Source organism: Pinus tabuliformis, chromosome J, assembly GCF_031772625.1.
Source record: "Pinus tabuliformis cultivar Carrire ecotype Pingquan chromosome J, CPIR1, whole genome shotgun sequence".
Taxonomy (NCBI): domain Eukaryota; kingdom Viridiplantae; phylum Streptophyta; class Pinopsida; order Pinales; family Pinaceae; genus Pinus; species Pinus tabuliformis.
In genome coordinates, this window is record NC_142295.1 from 1,275,845,378 (window position 1) to 1,275,861,814 (window position 16,437).

General features: G+C 41.2%; 1 protein-coding gene and 1 pseudogene across 1 annotated transcript in view; both read right to left on the minus strand.

Annotated features, from left to right (window-relative positions):
• LOC149231893 (spatacsin carboxy-terminus protein) overlaps window positions 1–16,437 on the minus strand; it is a 141,084-nt gene that overhangs the window by 54,511 nt on the left and 70,136 nt on the right. The window contains 3 exon segments of the mRNA XM_089381779.1: window positions 151–934; window positions 1,063–1,184; window positions 1,347–1,463. Coding sequence (XP_089237905.1) covers window positions 151–934; window positions 1,063–1,184; window positions 1,347–1,463 — 1,023 coding nt within the window.
• On the minus strand, window positions 14,315–15,800 carry LOC149231894 (uncharacterized; annotated as a pseudogene).

A 16,437-nucleotide genomic window follows, 5' to 3' on the forward strand; every position in this document is an offset into this window, starting at 1 on the left:
TCATATAAATGATAGATCAGCGAAACTGGGTTATCTCTGAGCACCATGGTTACTGTACATATAGTTGTCTGACACCGAGGTTAGTGGAATTCCTAATACTAAATAAATATGGAAAGCAGAATCGAAGATGTACCTCAGGAAAGAAATTACCTCTAAAGGTGTCATCATATTGATGTTTTCTGTTACATTCAAAGACTGGAGTAATGCAAATGCCGGACACTCAGTCATTGGCAATGTAACATATCCATTCATATTAGGATTGGAAATCTCTGCAACTTTCAAAGCTTCCTCTATAAGTAAGAGCTCTGATGGTACATGTGTTGGTGAAAGTTTGTGTTGGAGCTGTTTTGCTGCAGCTATTTGACCAACCTCTAGAAGTGATAACACAGCCCTTTCAAGTTCTGCTGCTACGACCCTTTCTTCCCATCCTGCAAGAGCTGCCTCTATCTTTATATTTTCCTCAAATGATGGAAAAACACCCCCATGTTCATTACTTCTGATAGGAGATATAGAAGATAATAGATTATCTTCAGTGTCACTCTGACCTCTTTCTGCACTATCAAGTGGAGCTCGTTTATGAAGTACATACCCTCTGTTCCTTCGTTTTGGTTTTGAGCCACCACCAGACACATTAGTGAAACTAATGTCTACTATGTGTGGATTACGATTATCTGACTTGCTAATTTCCTTGTTATCAATTTGATCTGTAGATCTTGCTCTGATGATGTTCAAGTGACTATCCATTATTGCAATGATACTTGCTGTGTGGTCAATGACACTAGCATTATTTCCTATATTACATTCCTGGTTTGACCTCAAATAAACATTTGGAATCTGAAAAATGGCCTTTCCATTCTTCATCTCTGCTTCAGATTCCACAGCTAGAAGCCACACTCTAGTTTCAATTTCTCGAAGCAAATGTAAGGGATAGACCCTGCAATATTTATCATGATAGAGATTTACATTTGTGAGGTGTAAGAAAATGTAATTACTTAAATAAATGCAAGAAAAAGGAAGTAGAATTTGACAAACAAAATGGACACTGAAGACCCCTTCACTTACGGCTGCGACTGTGTCATGCTGCCACTTAACCACTGTAATGCAAGCAACAGCATTCCATGCAGCTCTAATGCTGGAACATCCTTTTCAATAGCTTCTGCATGCTTCAGGAAGAACATACCCGCCTGCATCAAAGAACTTGCCTTTAAAAACTAGACAACATTGTACACATTCTTTCAAACCTAATCCCTCAATAGGTCAAAATTAAAACAAGGATAATTTTGTTCATACGAATCAGAATAAAACCAGATTTGATTTCCATATGAAAACTGATACAGTGATATGACCTGCAATGGGGGAAAGGAGTATTTTTAAAAAAAATCTTGACAGTGGCCCCACAAAGCAGCCTGTTCTTCTGGCACATCCCATAAAAACTCTTTCCACTCTGCCACCATGGCCTCAGCCTGTAAAATATACATGTTTCATAAATGACTAGCGTGAACATGTGGCAATTATATAAAACATGAAAAAGTGCATGTTAAATGAAACCAACAAAGCTATCCATCTAATATAAAATTCAACATTTGATAAGGTTTAAACTATTTCAAATTATTTAGCAATAGCAGTCTCTTAATCTGTAAGGAAATTGATAATATCTCAGTTTAGGAGCAGAGATTTGCACAAAGTGAAGAGCTATTGATCATCAAACATAACAAATATAACACTAATTATGATCTGAAATTAAAAGTGAAGTTTTCATGTAAAGATTTGCAAGCAAGTTTATATCTTATGGCCCATAGGCAATGGATAGATTTGCGATTTGGCGCCAGTTTCAAGAGATTTTGAACACTTTCATTTTTTAGCATATTTTTTATCCCCTAGATCATTCTTCCCCACTGGAAGCTTTTGGACCACCAAAAACCTGTTTTTTACTCACAAGTGAAGGTACAGCTCCGTCACTTTCCCGATCTCAATCCACCTTGCTTTACTTAGATTGGTACCTTTGAGCCACACTCGAAAATACTCCACCTTGCCTCTACGCGAAGTTCTTATCCTCCTGTCAAGAATTGAGCCTTCCTGCAACTCATTTAAATATTCAGGGGCAAAATCCTCTATAGATGGAATCTGAACATTCTCTTCTTGATCATCAATCATTGGAGGCCCATACAATCTCAAGTTTTCCACATTCACAACAGAATAAATTTGTATGTAAGGTGGCAAATCTAATCAGAAAGCGTTGTTACCAATCTTCTCCAAGATTTTCTAAGGACCATATCTGATTGGCTTGAGCTTTTTACCTTCACCTTGTAGTCTTTCCTTCTTTATGTACAACCAGACCCGATCTCCAACTTAGAAATCATGATCAACCCGATGCTTATCATGTCTTGCTTTATACTTGGCTTTTCTTTTCCCCAACTGTTCTTATACCCTTTAATGCACTAGTTGAATTTTTTCAATGAAATGTTTGGCTTTGTCCACATCACTATTCCCATCTACTGCAATATCTTTGCCAAAGATGAAATCCACAAGCTTCAAATGGAAATACTTGTGTAGATGAATGCTTGGAACGATTGTAGTCATGTTGGATGTAATGCAAATGCTCATCCAAAAGTTTATGATGTTTACCACGATATCCTCAATGTTCCACCAAGGTTCCAGGAAGAGGGGGCGAGGGAGCGAGGGGGCGCGGGAGCAGCCTATGCAAAAGCTCCCTACCATTTTTTAGGAAACGTGGGGGAGCGTCAGGGTCTTAAAAATTTATAAATATAAAATATAATTTATTAATTGAGTCCACAATGACAATTTGGTTTGAATTGAAAAGCTGCAAAGCATGATCATTGATATGAATATCATTTGACATTATCCAAATTTATAATATCATATAAAATAATAAATTTAAAATTCTAATTGAGCTTGGTCAAATTCTAATTTAGATTTTGGTCAGACAGAGGGAGAGCTTCAGCTTCATAAGGTAGCCACTGAATTCTGTGAAAAGGTAAATGAACAGATCAGGAACACTGCATTGGCAGTAGAAGGGGCAACTACAATGGGTTGTCCAGCTGTATTGGATCCAACAGCGAGAAAGTTTGCTATATTATATATAATATAGACAATACACCATATGTTGAAAGAAGAGTTTTAGTTCCAGGAGAGATGAGAAGATCACATGAAAGAGTTTCTGACAGTTTACTATCAAATGACATTGACTACAGGATGACCATCTGCGAACCAACTTGGGTGACCAACGATGGCATGGATAATTTGTCTACCATATTAGAGCAATGCCATGCAGTTCAAACTTCAAACTAGCAGTGTATTTCAGGGGTGAAAATAATTTTCAGACCTAAGAATTCAAGCTGAGCAACTGTGCTCTGTGTAAACTTTGTAACTATATAAATTCATATATAACGACAGTTCCTGAGATTTCTTGCTGCCCATAGTATTTTGTCATGCTTGCAGTAAACGCATGTTAGTCTATAGTCCACCCAATTATTTCCCACATGACATAGGTGCTGCTTCCATAGTTTGTATGTCAAATGTCATGCAAATTAAAAACACAAACTGAATGTCTCAAATTCTTTACCTGTCACTCCAGTTATCTCCCCACTGTAATCCAGCCATCACTTGCGAAAAAAAGAAGTTTTAAAAGGGAAAATTCATGTACGTGCTATATGGTCCAACAAATTTCCATGATACTGACCCTCTAAAATAACGCTTGTTGAAACCAAAAGATAGCACAAGACGTTATCCCCATACAGAACATGAGTAGCTTTGTACCACTTTAGATCTATTAAATCATAAACTATAAGCAAGGCCATTTTTTGGGAGTGTGGGGAAACGTCCCCTCAGGGAAGGGAAACGTTTCCCTGGCACGTCCCCCTGAGTTTCCTCCATTTTGGGAGTGTGGGGAAACGTCCCCTACTCGTCCCCAAGTCCCCGGAGCGTGGGTGAGCGAGGAAACTAGACCCCTGGGGGGGGGCAAGTCCCCGTGGAACACTGAATATCCTTGAAGGAGATGCACTAATCTTTTGTTCACAACTTTTGTCTGCTCATCGGTTTGTGGATGAAATGTGGTGCTCTTCTTCAACTTTGTGTGCATGAGTTCCCATAAACTTGACCAAAACTTCCCGACAAATCAAGAATCTTGATCAGAAATAATAGAAGTGGGTTACCCAAAGTGAACCCATACACTTTGGAAGAACATCTTTGCGTTCTGTTCAACTATAACTCGTTTCTTACATGGCATCAACACACACATTTGGCTGAAACGATTCACAACAACATATAAATAATCATGACCTTTCCTAGACATTCACAGTCCCCCAACAAAATCCATAGAAATACTTTCCTAAGGACGAGAAGGGATATGAAATGGAGTGTACAAACCCAATTTTCTATTGTTTAGCTTGCTAGTAGCACACATGGAACATCCTTTCACATATCTTGAAACAGTTTCATTGATGTGAGACCAATAACAATACCTCTGAATTTGAGCAACTGTTTTGCCTACACCAAAGTGGCCAGCAATAAGAGAAGTGTGAGCTTCCCTTATGGCATTGACTCTTTCACCCTGTGGAACACATAACTTGCGAAGATGATACAACAACTTGTTATGAACATGATAATCCAACTATTCTACATGATTGCCTTGACTCAAAGTTGCATAACATCTTTAAATCTTCATCTTGAGCATATTATTCAATACAACTTTCATACATGATTAGTTATGCTTAAGAATAACAGATGCATTAACAATAGGCCTTGATAACATATCTGTAACTTTGTTGTATATACCTTTCTTATATTTGATTACCAAATGAAATTGTTGTAGGAATCCCATCCACCTGAAATGTCTAGCTGGTTATAGCTTGGTTTTCAATTGTAAATATTACAAAGGATGATGGTCAGTATGAATAATCGTTTCTTTACCCATCAAAAAAAGTTTCCATTTCTTCACTCTTTGTACCAAAGCATACAACTCTTTATCATAAGTTGGATAGTTAATTACTACATTGGTAAAGGTTTCAGAATGATAACATATTGGCTTACCATGTTGCATCAAAATTGCTCCCATAGCATATTCGCTTGCATCGGTTTGAATTTCAAATGGCTGCTTAAGATCTGGAAGTGCTAGAACTGGTGTTGTACTGATTTTCTCTTTCAAAGTGTCGAAGGCTTTCTGTTACTTGCCTCCCCACTGAAAGACCTATTTCACACTTGTCAAAGCATGTAATGGTGTGAGTGAGAAGTTAGCGATAAATTTTCTCCAATATTGGGTTGCTCCCAAAAAGCTCCTAACTTTTGTTACATTGTTGGGTTTAGGCCAATTCACAATAACATCAACTTTTGAGGGATCGATCTTCAATTCACCCCCTCCTACTGTGAATATTCCGAAAACAAAATCCCACTGCAGCAACTGGTATTATTTCTCCTATTGCTAATTAATTTAACAATTTATTTTCTTCAGCAAATATCGAATTAACCACACTGCAACCTTCACAAATAAAATAATGCGGAAAAATAAGGCGTTGGAAACTGAAAAATGCTAGCACACACATAAAATATGAGACAATTATTTTTGGACAAATGTCCCTGGAAAAACCCAACTTGAGAAAACTGGTGCAGCAATGAGGGTTTTACTATTATGCAGCAGTGAAAAATTTTGAGTACAACTGGATGCTGAAATTTGGTAATCCTCCATAGAAAAATACTGGCAAAAATTTAGTGAGGAATTTCCTCACCCCACAGGGAATCTCTGACACAACTTGCCTTCCCTCTGACCCTCTGTGTGCTGCTCTGCGCAACCTGCTTGACGTCAAGCCTCTGACTAGTTCCTGATGAAGTTGTTCTGCCTTCTGCTGGCTGGGAAAATGCTTCTCTGGCACTCTGGGACTCCTTCCTGGCCTTCGGAACTGAAGACGTCTTTCCCTCTCAGCAAATCGAACTTGCCCCTAGAAGTTGTTGTGTTGCCCCTATGTCAGCTTCTCTATGGCTCTTCTGCCTCTCTGCAAATGCACTCACTAGATTTGGAATACTTCCTCCAACCTCACTATCTATGCCCCTCACTCACTACTTCGATCTATGGCTCTCTCCAACAACTAACTACTGCTACTCTGGAAATCAATCGGCCAAGAAATCGAACTACTCAAGTGTCTCAATTGATTTCCCCATCAACACATCGACCTCCTCTTATAATCCTCTATTGGAGTACCAACGACCAAGATTAAAAGAAAATTGATGGCTAGGATCATCTCTGGAACGATCCGTGTGAGTTTCTAGATGATTCTCACCTTGACCTAATTAATATTGATTAATTAACCGTATTCCCTAAGTTTAGACTTAGCAAATATTTAAAAACTGGTTATAATCTAATTAAGTCATGTCTAGGCAGAATTTCCAGAAACAATTTATGGGTTTTGGAGATCTCATGTATTCTAGCCTCTCCACCAAATTTCGTGGCTAGAACACATTCGATGCTACAAAAACTAACACTCCCTCTTACCGAGAAAAGTGTTCTAGTACTGCACTCCCTGCCACAATACCCTGTCTTTGCATCATCTCCTGTCACACTACTGATGTCTGGCCATACTGCCCACCAACCACTGCATAACTCTGATATGCATTGCATCTGTGCTACTGTTGACCCTATTGTATTGCTTCCAACACTTCATCTGCAGAGCATCCCTCTCATATGTTGTTGCTGCAACTACAACATCTGCAACTGAAAAGCATCCAAAATACTGAATCAACTATGATTAGTATGATGCATCTGTCTCTCGAGTCTCTCACTGCTACTAGCATCTGCACTGTCATTGAAAAATATGCGTTGTTGCTAACTTTGCACTGCTGCCAACTCTGCACTGCACTCCTCAGTGTCTCACTGCAACTAGTCTACCACTATCACTCTCGAACTGACTGCATCAACTGCCACTGCTCCATCCTGCTACTAAATACTATGGACCCCCATAGCCAAGTAATGATCCATGAGGTGGACTCTTCAAGGATTTTTCCCAATTGTAGCGCTCTGGGGCTACAACACCAAGTCACCCCACCTCACTCCTAGAAGTATATCTACAAACATAGCGAAGTCTTCCTCCAGCCTAGAGGAAAGCCTATCGATATCTACTGAAGCTTCCTGTTGGTCCTGCTTCTCCTCCTTGTCTTTCTTCCAGATAGGACACTGGGCACTGTATTGACTGAGTTCACCACACCCGAAGCACTTGACCTTTAACAAGTCCTTCATCTTTCTCTGGTCCCCCCTATCCTTGACTGGGACCCTTTGATGTGAGGGCCGCATTCTCCTCCTCCTTCACCTACTTCGATTCATTGCTGCTGCCACTGATGGAGCTCTTCAATAAAGCTCGTCTCAACTCCTCCTGCTACAAATCAGTCCACATTCTATCTCAAGAAACAAAAGTTATGGCTTGTTGACTTTAATGTAAAAATACACAAAAGGTATTTGTAATAATAATTTATTAATATATATAAAATGTACAAGGATGATTAATGTTACAATGAGGCCCTTCTTTTATACCTAGACAAGTGTCCTTTCATGATTATAAAAGACATGACTTTTCACTTAACTAATGACTATTTCATATAATCATTATTATTTACATTTATTTATATTTATTTTATTTTATATAATTTATATTTGTAACATTGGCCCTTCCTTCAAGAGCTGTCCTCAAAGCTCAACGTTGATCTCGAACAATTGTCTTCACTTTGCTCACGTCATTTTGATAAATGTGACTGGTCACTGGTACCTCAACATGTATGATTCTCTGGTGATATTATTTTGGAGCTAGGTTTTATTATTATTATTATTATTATTATATATAATTAAATTAATTTATAATTTAATTAATTTTATAAATTAATTCAATTAACTCATATTAATATGTTACGAATAAATTTCACCAACGATTCACAACGATTTGAATACGCACGACGTATAAATAACATCGGCCCACCATGATTTACGCAACAAACAAGGGTCAACAGGTTGTTAGGTGTCAGATGGCAGGGTGGACATGGAGTGGGTGGACGTAGAGTGGTTTGTCGTCTGTCAACTTAATGGGCTCCTCTAGCGTGTGATTGGTTTCCTCTATCGTCTTGAAAATAAAGAGGGGCATATCCCCTTGACTTGCCTGTATTCTTATTAAACCCTTTGGGCCCCTCTTCGATCTCGCCATACTGCGAAAACAAACGTACAAGAGCACCAGCCTCCATGTCTACCGGAACGTTGCCCACGTAAATCTTCCGTCGATGTAACTCGTCCTGTGGCTGAGAAGGGTAGAAGCCGGCGGGGGCAAATTGGCACACGCCAATGCAACCGTCAATCATTTTGTTGGGTTACTTCAATGCCTTGATTACAACGTCAATGTCCTTGAATTTGATGAAACCATACCCCTCACTCCTCTAGCTTTTCTTGTCCCTAATCACGCAGCGTTCATCCAATTCATCGAAAGGAGAGAATATGGCGGCGAGGGACTAGTCATTTGCCTCTAGGCCGAGACCACGAACAAATAGTTTTTTCAGCGCAGTATTCCTTATAGAAATGGAGCGCACTTGATCCCGAACGTACCTATGTTCAGTGGTTGCCTCCTGCACAAGCTCGATCAATTGCTCATGGTTAAGGCATTTAGAATGTTCATTGTGTCTTGCATTGTTAGATCCTACTCATGCTCCCGAACGTACCTATGTTCAGTGGTTGCCTCCTCCACAAGCTCGATCAATTGCTCATGATTAAGGCATTTAGAATGTTCATTATGTCTTGCATTATCAGATCCTCCTCGCGCCCATTCTCTTCCTCCTTTAATCGATAAATCTGTGACAACCTTGTTTTAATTTTTTCATTCAACCACCATGGACATCCTTTAGTGCAGATATCTGAGGGTTTTCTTATTAGGCAATATCAGAGTACAATCTGAGTGTCGAAACTCACCTACCCAACAGAGAATTTCCTTAGCAGTAATACCTCTCGGTTTCTAACAAATCTACTGGCTGAAACCCCAGATAATCCTTTCGGCAGCTACTCAGCAGTAGCACCAATCTGCCCAAGAAACCCCAGCGTCTGCCCAATCTGGACTGCGTTAGCCTCTCCTAGCCCAGCGTTGGCCCTGCGTCAACCCCAAGAGACCCTACGTCAACTCTTTGAGCCTCTACGTCAGCTACGCTGGCCCCTCTAGTGCTCTACGCAGCACTTAGCTGCCTCTACATGGCCCTGGGTGAGCACTCGCTGCTCCTGCGTCTCTCTCTGGCTGCTCTGCTGCTATCCCGACACTATCTCTGCTTCTCTATCTCTCTGTATTCAATGCCCCTCAGCAGCTCTCCCAATCACTGATTTTATCTCTCTTAGCAAACCCTGCTCTAAAGAATAAAATGATTGATCACTCTGATGTATTCTCCAAGTGACCCTCAAGCCTCCTCTTATACTTTTCTTGTTGACATCTCAATGGCCGAGATTAAGCCCCTAATCAACAGCTAAGATTAGATCTGGCTTGATCCATGTCTTTTGGACCACTCTAACACAGATTCATATTAATACACATTAATATTTTATTTCCCCTAAGTTTAAACTTAGGGACTCCATTAAAAATATTAATTATTTTAATATCTTATGATCTGTTTAGAATCTGCCCAAACCCTTTCTGAGTATTGGAGATCTCACGTGCCCCAACCTCTCCACTAAATTTCGTTGCTAGAGCACATCTGATGCTACCCCAAATCAACACTCCCTCTTAGCGAGGACTATGCTCTAGCAATACTCCTCACTGAGTATTACTCTGATCATCCGGCATCGGTACCTGTGCTGATGCTAGGCCTTCCTGCCCAACATCCTCTGCACTAGTGCATCATGTACTGTTGCCCATGCTTCTACCACTGCCACTGCTACATCTGTACGACAGCTCCCTCTGCATCCGTACTATTGCTGGTCCTTTTTCTCAGCACTGCATCCGCACTACACCTCCTCTCATCATGTTGCATAATGTTGCCCACTGCTGCACTGCAACTCAGTTATTGAGAAGTAAGTAACTGATGCTAGAGACACCCACTAATGATGACGCTCCCTTTGTCGCTGACAAGTGCTCCCTCTCTGACCTTTGCGCTACTGCAACAACTCCCTGCATCTCGCACCGTTTCACACCTCTTTGTGCCTTCCTGTACTGGTGCAACACTCCTGTGCCTCTCACACTGCTGCAGCTTGCTAGCTCTGCGCCTGTAACTCTCTCTGCCGCTCCATCCACATCCGTCTCTACCCACTCAGTCAGTCCTGCTACTCCTCGACGAGGCTCCCGTAGCAAGGTCTAATCCAAGAGGCTAGGTACCTCAAGGATCCTGCCCCACATCACCTGTAGTCCACCTGACTATAGCTCGATGTCTCCCCACTTCCGCTCAAGTGGTGTGTGTGCATTCATGGCACAATCATCGTCTGTCAAAACTTCCTTCTCTGCCCGTGTTGGCGCTACCTTAGTCTCGGAAGACTCTCCCTTACTCTTCTTCCTTGGACACTGGATCGCATAATGACCCAGCTCCCCACAGTGGAAGCACTTGACCTTGGAGAGATCTTTCTTCTTCTGATTTTCCTGCGTTCCCTCAGATGCTAGGACCACATCCTCCTCCTACTTAACCTTGATCCCTTTGTTGCTGCTACCTGTCTTCGACTGTCATCTGATCTCTTCCTGAAGCAGAGTTGCCCACATCTCGTTCCAAGGTGGGAGAGTCCCTCTTCCCAGGATACTCTAGACAAATACTTCCCACTCTTCTAAGACAGCATTCAAGGTTGTCCTCACCATAAGTTCCTAATCCAGTGTCGCTCCTATAATAGTCAACTGGTCTCGGATCTCATTCAGTCCTCCGAGGAAGGTGTCAATCGATTGACCCTTCTTCATCTAATACGACCTCATCTGGTTCTCGAGCAACATTCTTCTCTGCACAGAAGTATGCTGGTACAACTTCTTGAGATCCTCCCACATCTCAAATGTCATTTCCTTCTTGGCTATATGTGGTACTACATGATCCTTGACCCCATCAATGATAATGCACTTGGCCCTCGCCATCGCCTCTTCGTACCTGTCATTATCATTAGGGTCAACTGGGACAGCTATTACCTTCAAGGCGAAGTTCTTAACACGATTCCTGTCAAGCACTGATAAGATTTTGGCCTTCCAAACTGTGAAGTTCGATGCTTCGTCCAGTCTATCCTGGTCTCTTACCCCGTGTAGTGCCATGATGCTCCTCTACTTCCCTCCTGGAAGTTCTCTATTCGACTCCTCTGAGTCTCTAATTCTGGTCTAGAAGTTCTCTTCTGGACTCCCTCTGAGTCCTGATTTCCCTCATGGAAATCCTTCTGACGCTTGTCCAGATGCCCCCTACTCTGATCGTCTTGTGCAACTGCACTGCTGATCCAGATTCCTCGGCTAGAAACCCTCAGTAACAACTCCTTTGGCCCTGCTCTGTCAAGTACTGTTCTAACTACAGTACCTCACTAGCTCTACTCTACAATATTCCTACAGCATTCTAGACCCTAGCAACTGCCTCTCTGTGAACTGCGTCAGCCCCTCTCTGCCTCACGCTGAGTCTGTGTCACCCCAGATGGATCTGTGTTAGCCCTCTGTGTCAACAACGCCAGCCTTTCTGGGGCTCTGCATCACACTCATTGTCTTCTATGTTGCTAGAAACAGCTTCTGTCACCTCGGGACAGTTGTTTTCTGCTGCTATTGCTCCGTTCGGCTGATGTCTTTTAGTCCTTCTGTGATCTGCAATCACGCTCTGATACCATGTTGAAGTTTCTAAGTTTACTTAGTTAGAAACACCCCATGCACTTTATCTGATTTATTCCAACCTAATTGTTATTTTCCTTAACAAGTTATTTACAATCTAAATATTGAAAATAAACACTAGTGCATGCTCAACATATTACAGATCAGTAACTAAAAGAAACAAGAACAAACACACCATATGACACAATTATTTTTTTGACTAATGTCCCCGGAAAAACCCAATGTGGGAAAACTAGTGCAGTTATCTGAGGGTTTCTTATTAAGCAATATCAGAGTACAATCTGGGTGTCGAAACTGGCCTACCCAACAGAGAATTTCCTTAGCAGTAATACCTCTCGGTTTTTGACAAATCTACTAGCTAAAACCTCAGATAATCCTTTTGACAACTACTCAGCACCAATCTGCCCCAGGAACCCCAGCATCTGCCCAATCTGGACTATGTCAGCCTCTCCTAGCCCAGCGCTGGCCCTGCGTCAGCCCCAGGAGGCCCTGCGTCAGCCCCAGGAGGCCCTACGTCAGCTCTCTGAGCCTCTGCGTCAGCTACGCTAGCCCCTCTAGTGCTCTGCACAGCACTTCGCTGCCTCTGTGTGGCCCTGCATGAGCACTGGCTGCTCCTGCGTCTCTCTCTGGCTACTCTGCTGCTATCCCGGCACTATCTCTGCCTCTCTGTCTCTCTGTACTCAATGCCCTTCAGCTGCTCTCCTGATCATTGATTCTATCTCTCTTAGCGAACCCTGCTCTAGAGAATAGAATGACAGATCACTCTAGTGTATTCTCCAAGTGACCCTCAAGCCTCCTCTTATACTTTTCCTGTTGACATCTCAACGACCGAGATTAAGTCCCTAATCAATAGCTAAGATTAGATCTGGCTTGATTCATGTCTTTTGGACCACTCTAACACAGATTCATATTAATACACATTAATATTTTATTTTCCCTAAGTTTAGACTTAGGGACTCCATTACAAATATTAATTATTTTAATATCTCCTTATCTATTTAGAATTTGCCCAAACCAGTGTTTTACGACTCCGACCAGGACTCCGACTCGGCCGAGGATCGACTCCGACTCCGACTCCGAATCGGTAATGACTCGGCCTAGTCGATTTCAATGACTCGGTCGTTGTAAAAAATACATTAAATATTTATTTTTTTTATAAAAAAACATAATTTCAAATATTTTAAACATAATTTTAAAGATTTTCATTCATGTTTCCAAACACATAGCATTATAATATAGATGGAAGACAACATATGATCAAAGTAGGCTCATGGAGCTTCAATTTCCAAGAGGTGAAATACCTAAACCTTCCATCTCTTCCACGGAAGGTCACAAACTTGGTATCTAGAGATTTACCATTGATCCTCTATGCAATGATTAAAGTCATTCAAAAATTCAAACCACAGCTAGCACTCAGACACAAATGACCTAAAAACCAGGTCAAGTCAAGACATATGTGGTCTGACCCACAGACCACTGTCAACTGGACACTCTCCAGTAGAATGCCAAAGTTGTCCATTTCAGCTCTTTTTTTGTTTTTGTGAAGGGATTTTTGATTGGTGAGACCAAACTCCAACAAGCAGCTAGGACACAACTACAACATACCTCTACTATTTTTAGGGTAAACTAAATACTGCAGATTTTCAACAGCAATAGCATCTCAGGCACATTTTGTGATTTTTGTTGAACTAATTTGGGGAGCTAGGGCACAAATTTGCACTTCTCAGGCTGTTTTCACCAGCTAGCTGTTAAGGCAAAACTTTATGATCTGATTTTCAAAGAATCAAGCTTCATCTTATCACTTCTATGGCAGCTAGAGCACACTTTCAGACCTGATTTTTCACCAGAAAGCACAGCTATAGAATACTTTAAGCATATTTTCAGCGTTGGTTTCTTCACAACCAAGTTTTTCATTGCTAGGGCAGCATTTTTGTTAAGTTTCCGAGATCATTTTGAGTTGAAATAACTCATTTTCAGATCCGATATTCTGAGCAGGAGAAGGGCATTCAGCTGGCCCTCAGTCCTGATATATTTCGAAAATATCAACTTCAGATTTGACATTTCTCAGACATGGCTCGTAAGATTTATAATTATCATTTTCCCATTATTGCTTCATACCATGGTTCATGGCATACTTTATGCATTGTGTACTTCATAATAAAATTACAGACATCCAAACAGATTAATTTCACACCACAAATCCAAAAAAAAGTGAATAAAATTTATTTTTTACGCTGCCCAGCCGTTTTCCAATGACTAGGCCTGGTCAATACGGACTCGGCCTGGTTGACCGAGTCATTGATGACTAGGCCGAGTCATTGGATGACTCGGCCTGGTCATCAATGACTCGGTCAACCGAGCCGGTTTGCTGGCCTGGTCACACATTTTTTTACCGGCTCGGTTTGACTCGGCCGTTTCCGAGTTGAGCCGGCCTGGTTGTAAAACAATGGCCCAAACCCTTTCTGGGTATTGGAGATCTCATGTACCCCAACTCTCCACCAAATTTCGTGGCTAGATCACATCTGATGCTACCCCAAATCAACATTTATTACATCCAGATAACCCTTGATAGCTTGGTAGCATTGTGCAATATTTAGCCATAAAGATGCATTTGCAAATGCCGTTGTTGCTTCTAGCAATACAAAATATTTTAAAGCAAGTTCATGATGTCCAAGGCTCATATATGCATTAGCAACATCAGATACCAAATCAACAAAGTCTTCAACCTGCTCTATGTGAAGGTCCTCAAAGAATTTCTCAGCTTCTTCCATATTTCCAATATGCGCTCGATAAATCCCAGCTTTGACAGCAAGTTCTAGTGGCAAACCCTATCTTGAACAGTAAATCATGCATGTTCAATCTGCTCAATTGCTTTAGAATATGCTTTGTTTTCCATGTGTAGTGTAGCCAACAAGTTCACAACTGTCAAATCAACCTCTGATTGGTGCTCCGCAATAAACTTTTCCAAACCCTCTATAGCAAGTTGACCCTGACCAATGTTGTGGTGCATCCTTGCAGCCATTTTTCGTGTGTCAACATCAAATGGGCGAGAAGCTACAATTTGATCAAATGCTTCAACTGCCTTTTGATAATCTTTAAGTTCAACAAACAAAGAAGCACGATCCCACTTTACCCTTGCATCCTCTAGATCTGCTTTCATTGCTTTAGTTAGAGAGTAAATGACCTGGCCGGTATTTCCTTGCTCCATGGACCATGTGGCAAGACGCTTCTAAAGGTAGGCATCTTTAGGCGCAAGATGAGCAACTATCATTTAAAAATAGATTGCTTTTGTCTTATCATGACATGTATCGTAAACAAGTCCAAGTGTATGGTAGGCATTCAGGACATTAGGTGCAAGGCGTATAACTTCTTTTAACAGTTCTATAGCCTCATCATAACGACTTGTGGCATAACGAATATTAGCATCACCTAGTTTCTTTGTCACTTCAAAACTTAACTTTGGCCCATCCCCCTTTCTACGACTCCTCTTCTTGTACTCTTTTCTATGCCCCTTGCGACCTAATCCAAAATTTGTTGCCTCCATGATCTCATCGATGCTGGCACCAAAAAGGTCTTGCACCTTCTCATTTCCTTCTCCACTTAGAATTGCGGCTTGAACCGCAGCACCATAAGCAACAACTTCGTCGTATTGATACTCTTGCAACGCTGCTTTCCATTGAATAAATCCTTCATCATGTCTGGTATTCTATTACTTCTAGAGACAATGCGTTGTGGAGATTTGCCAACATCAATATAAATTGGGCGTGTTTTGATGTTTGGACTTGGGTCTATATGGAACTTTTGGAAATTTTCTCTACAGGGAGATACATCTGCTTGATGAATATCATCTTCAGTAGCAATTGAAACCTTTCCATCAGCTGGATCCCGCAACAAAATTGTTCTTTTCTGGCATACATTATTTACATCACTATCCATGGGGGAACTTTCACTGGGAGATTTTGGTTTGTGTCTTAACGCTAAAGGCTTCTCATCCTCAGAGTCAACACCACGCATAGGGGAACCTTCTCTGGGTGGTTTCTCTATTGTTTCACCTAAAACCTCATATGCAAGGGAACATCATTTAAATCATTCTCAGAGTTCGCAGATTCTGTTTGCATAGATTCTTTAGGCTGAATAAAATTTGCTAGTAAGCAGCAAATTGCAACTTTTTTTTGAATATTTGGCCAGTGTGTTTTCTATAGCTTCTTTGATTTTGATGCAATGATCCAAATGAGGTCACTAGCCAAGGGAAACCTCGGGCAAGAAACAATCATTGAGCTAGGGCTTGCTATATCTCGAGATCCCATCGTCAAATTTGCTTCAAATTTGGACGACCTCTAGAGCAAACATCAACGCAGATGTGGACCAAAAATTGAAGTGTTTGGATGGCTAGATTGTGGGATAATTCATGCCCTAGATGACCTATGTAGGCTAGGCCTAGAAAAAGAGGGCGTGAAAAGAATAAGCATTGAAAATTATCACCAATGGGGGAATAGTGCCTTGTCAATTGCGAGAGATGGAGTCAAGGAGAATTTGTAGTTTGAAATATTCACTTGGTCAAGGAGGCCTTGAAAACAACTTCACGTGGCTTTAGGGCATGAGAGAAGCAACTTCAAGGTCTTTACACATTGATTTGCAATATTTGAGGACT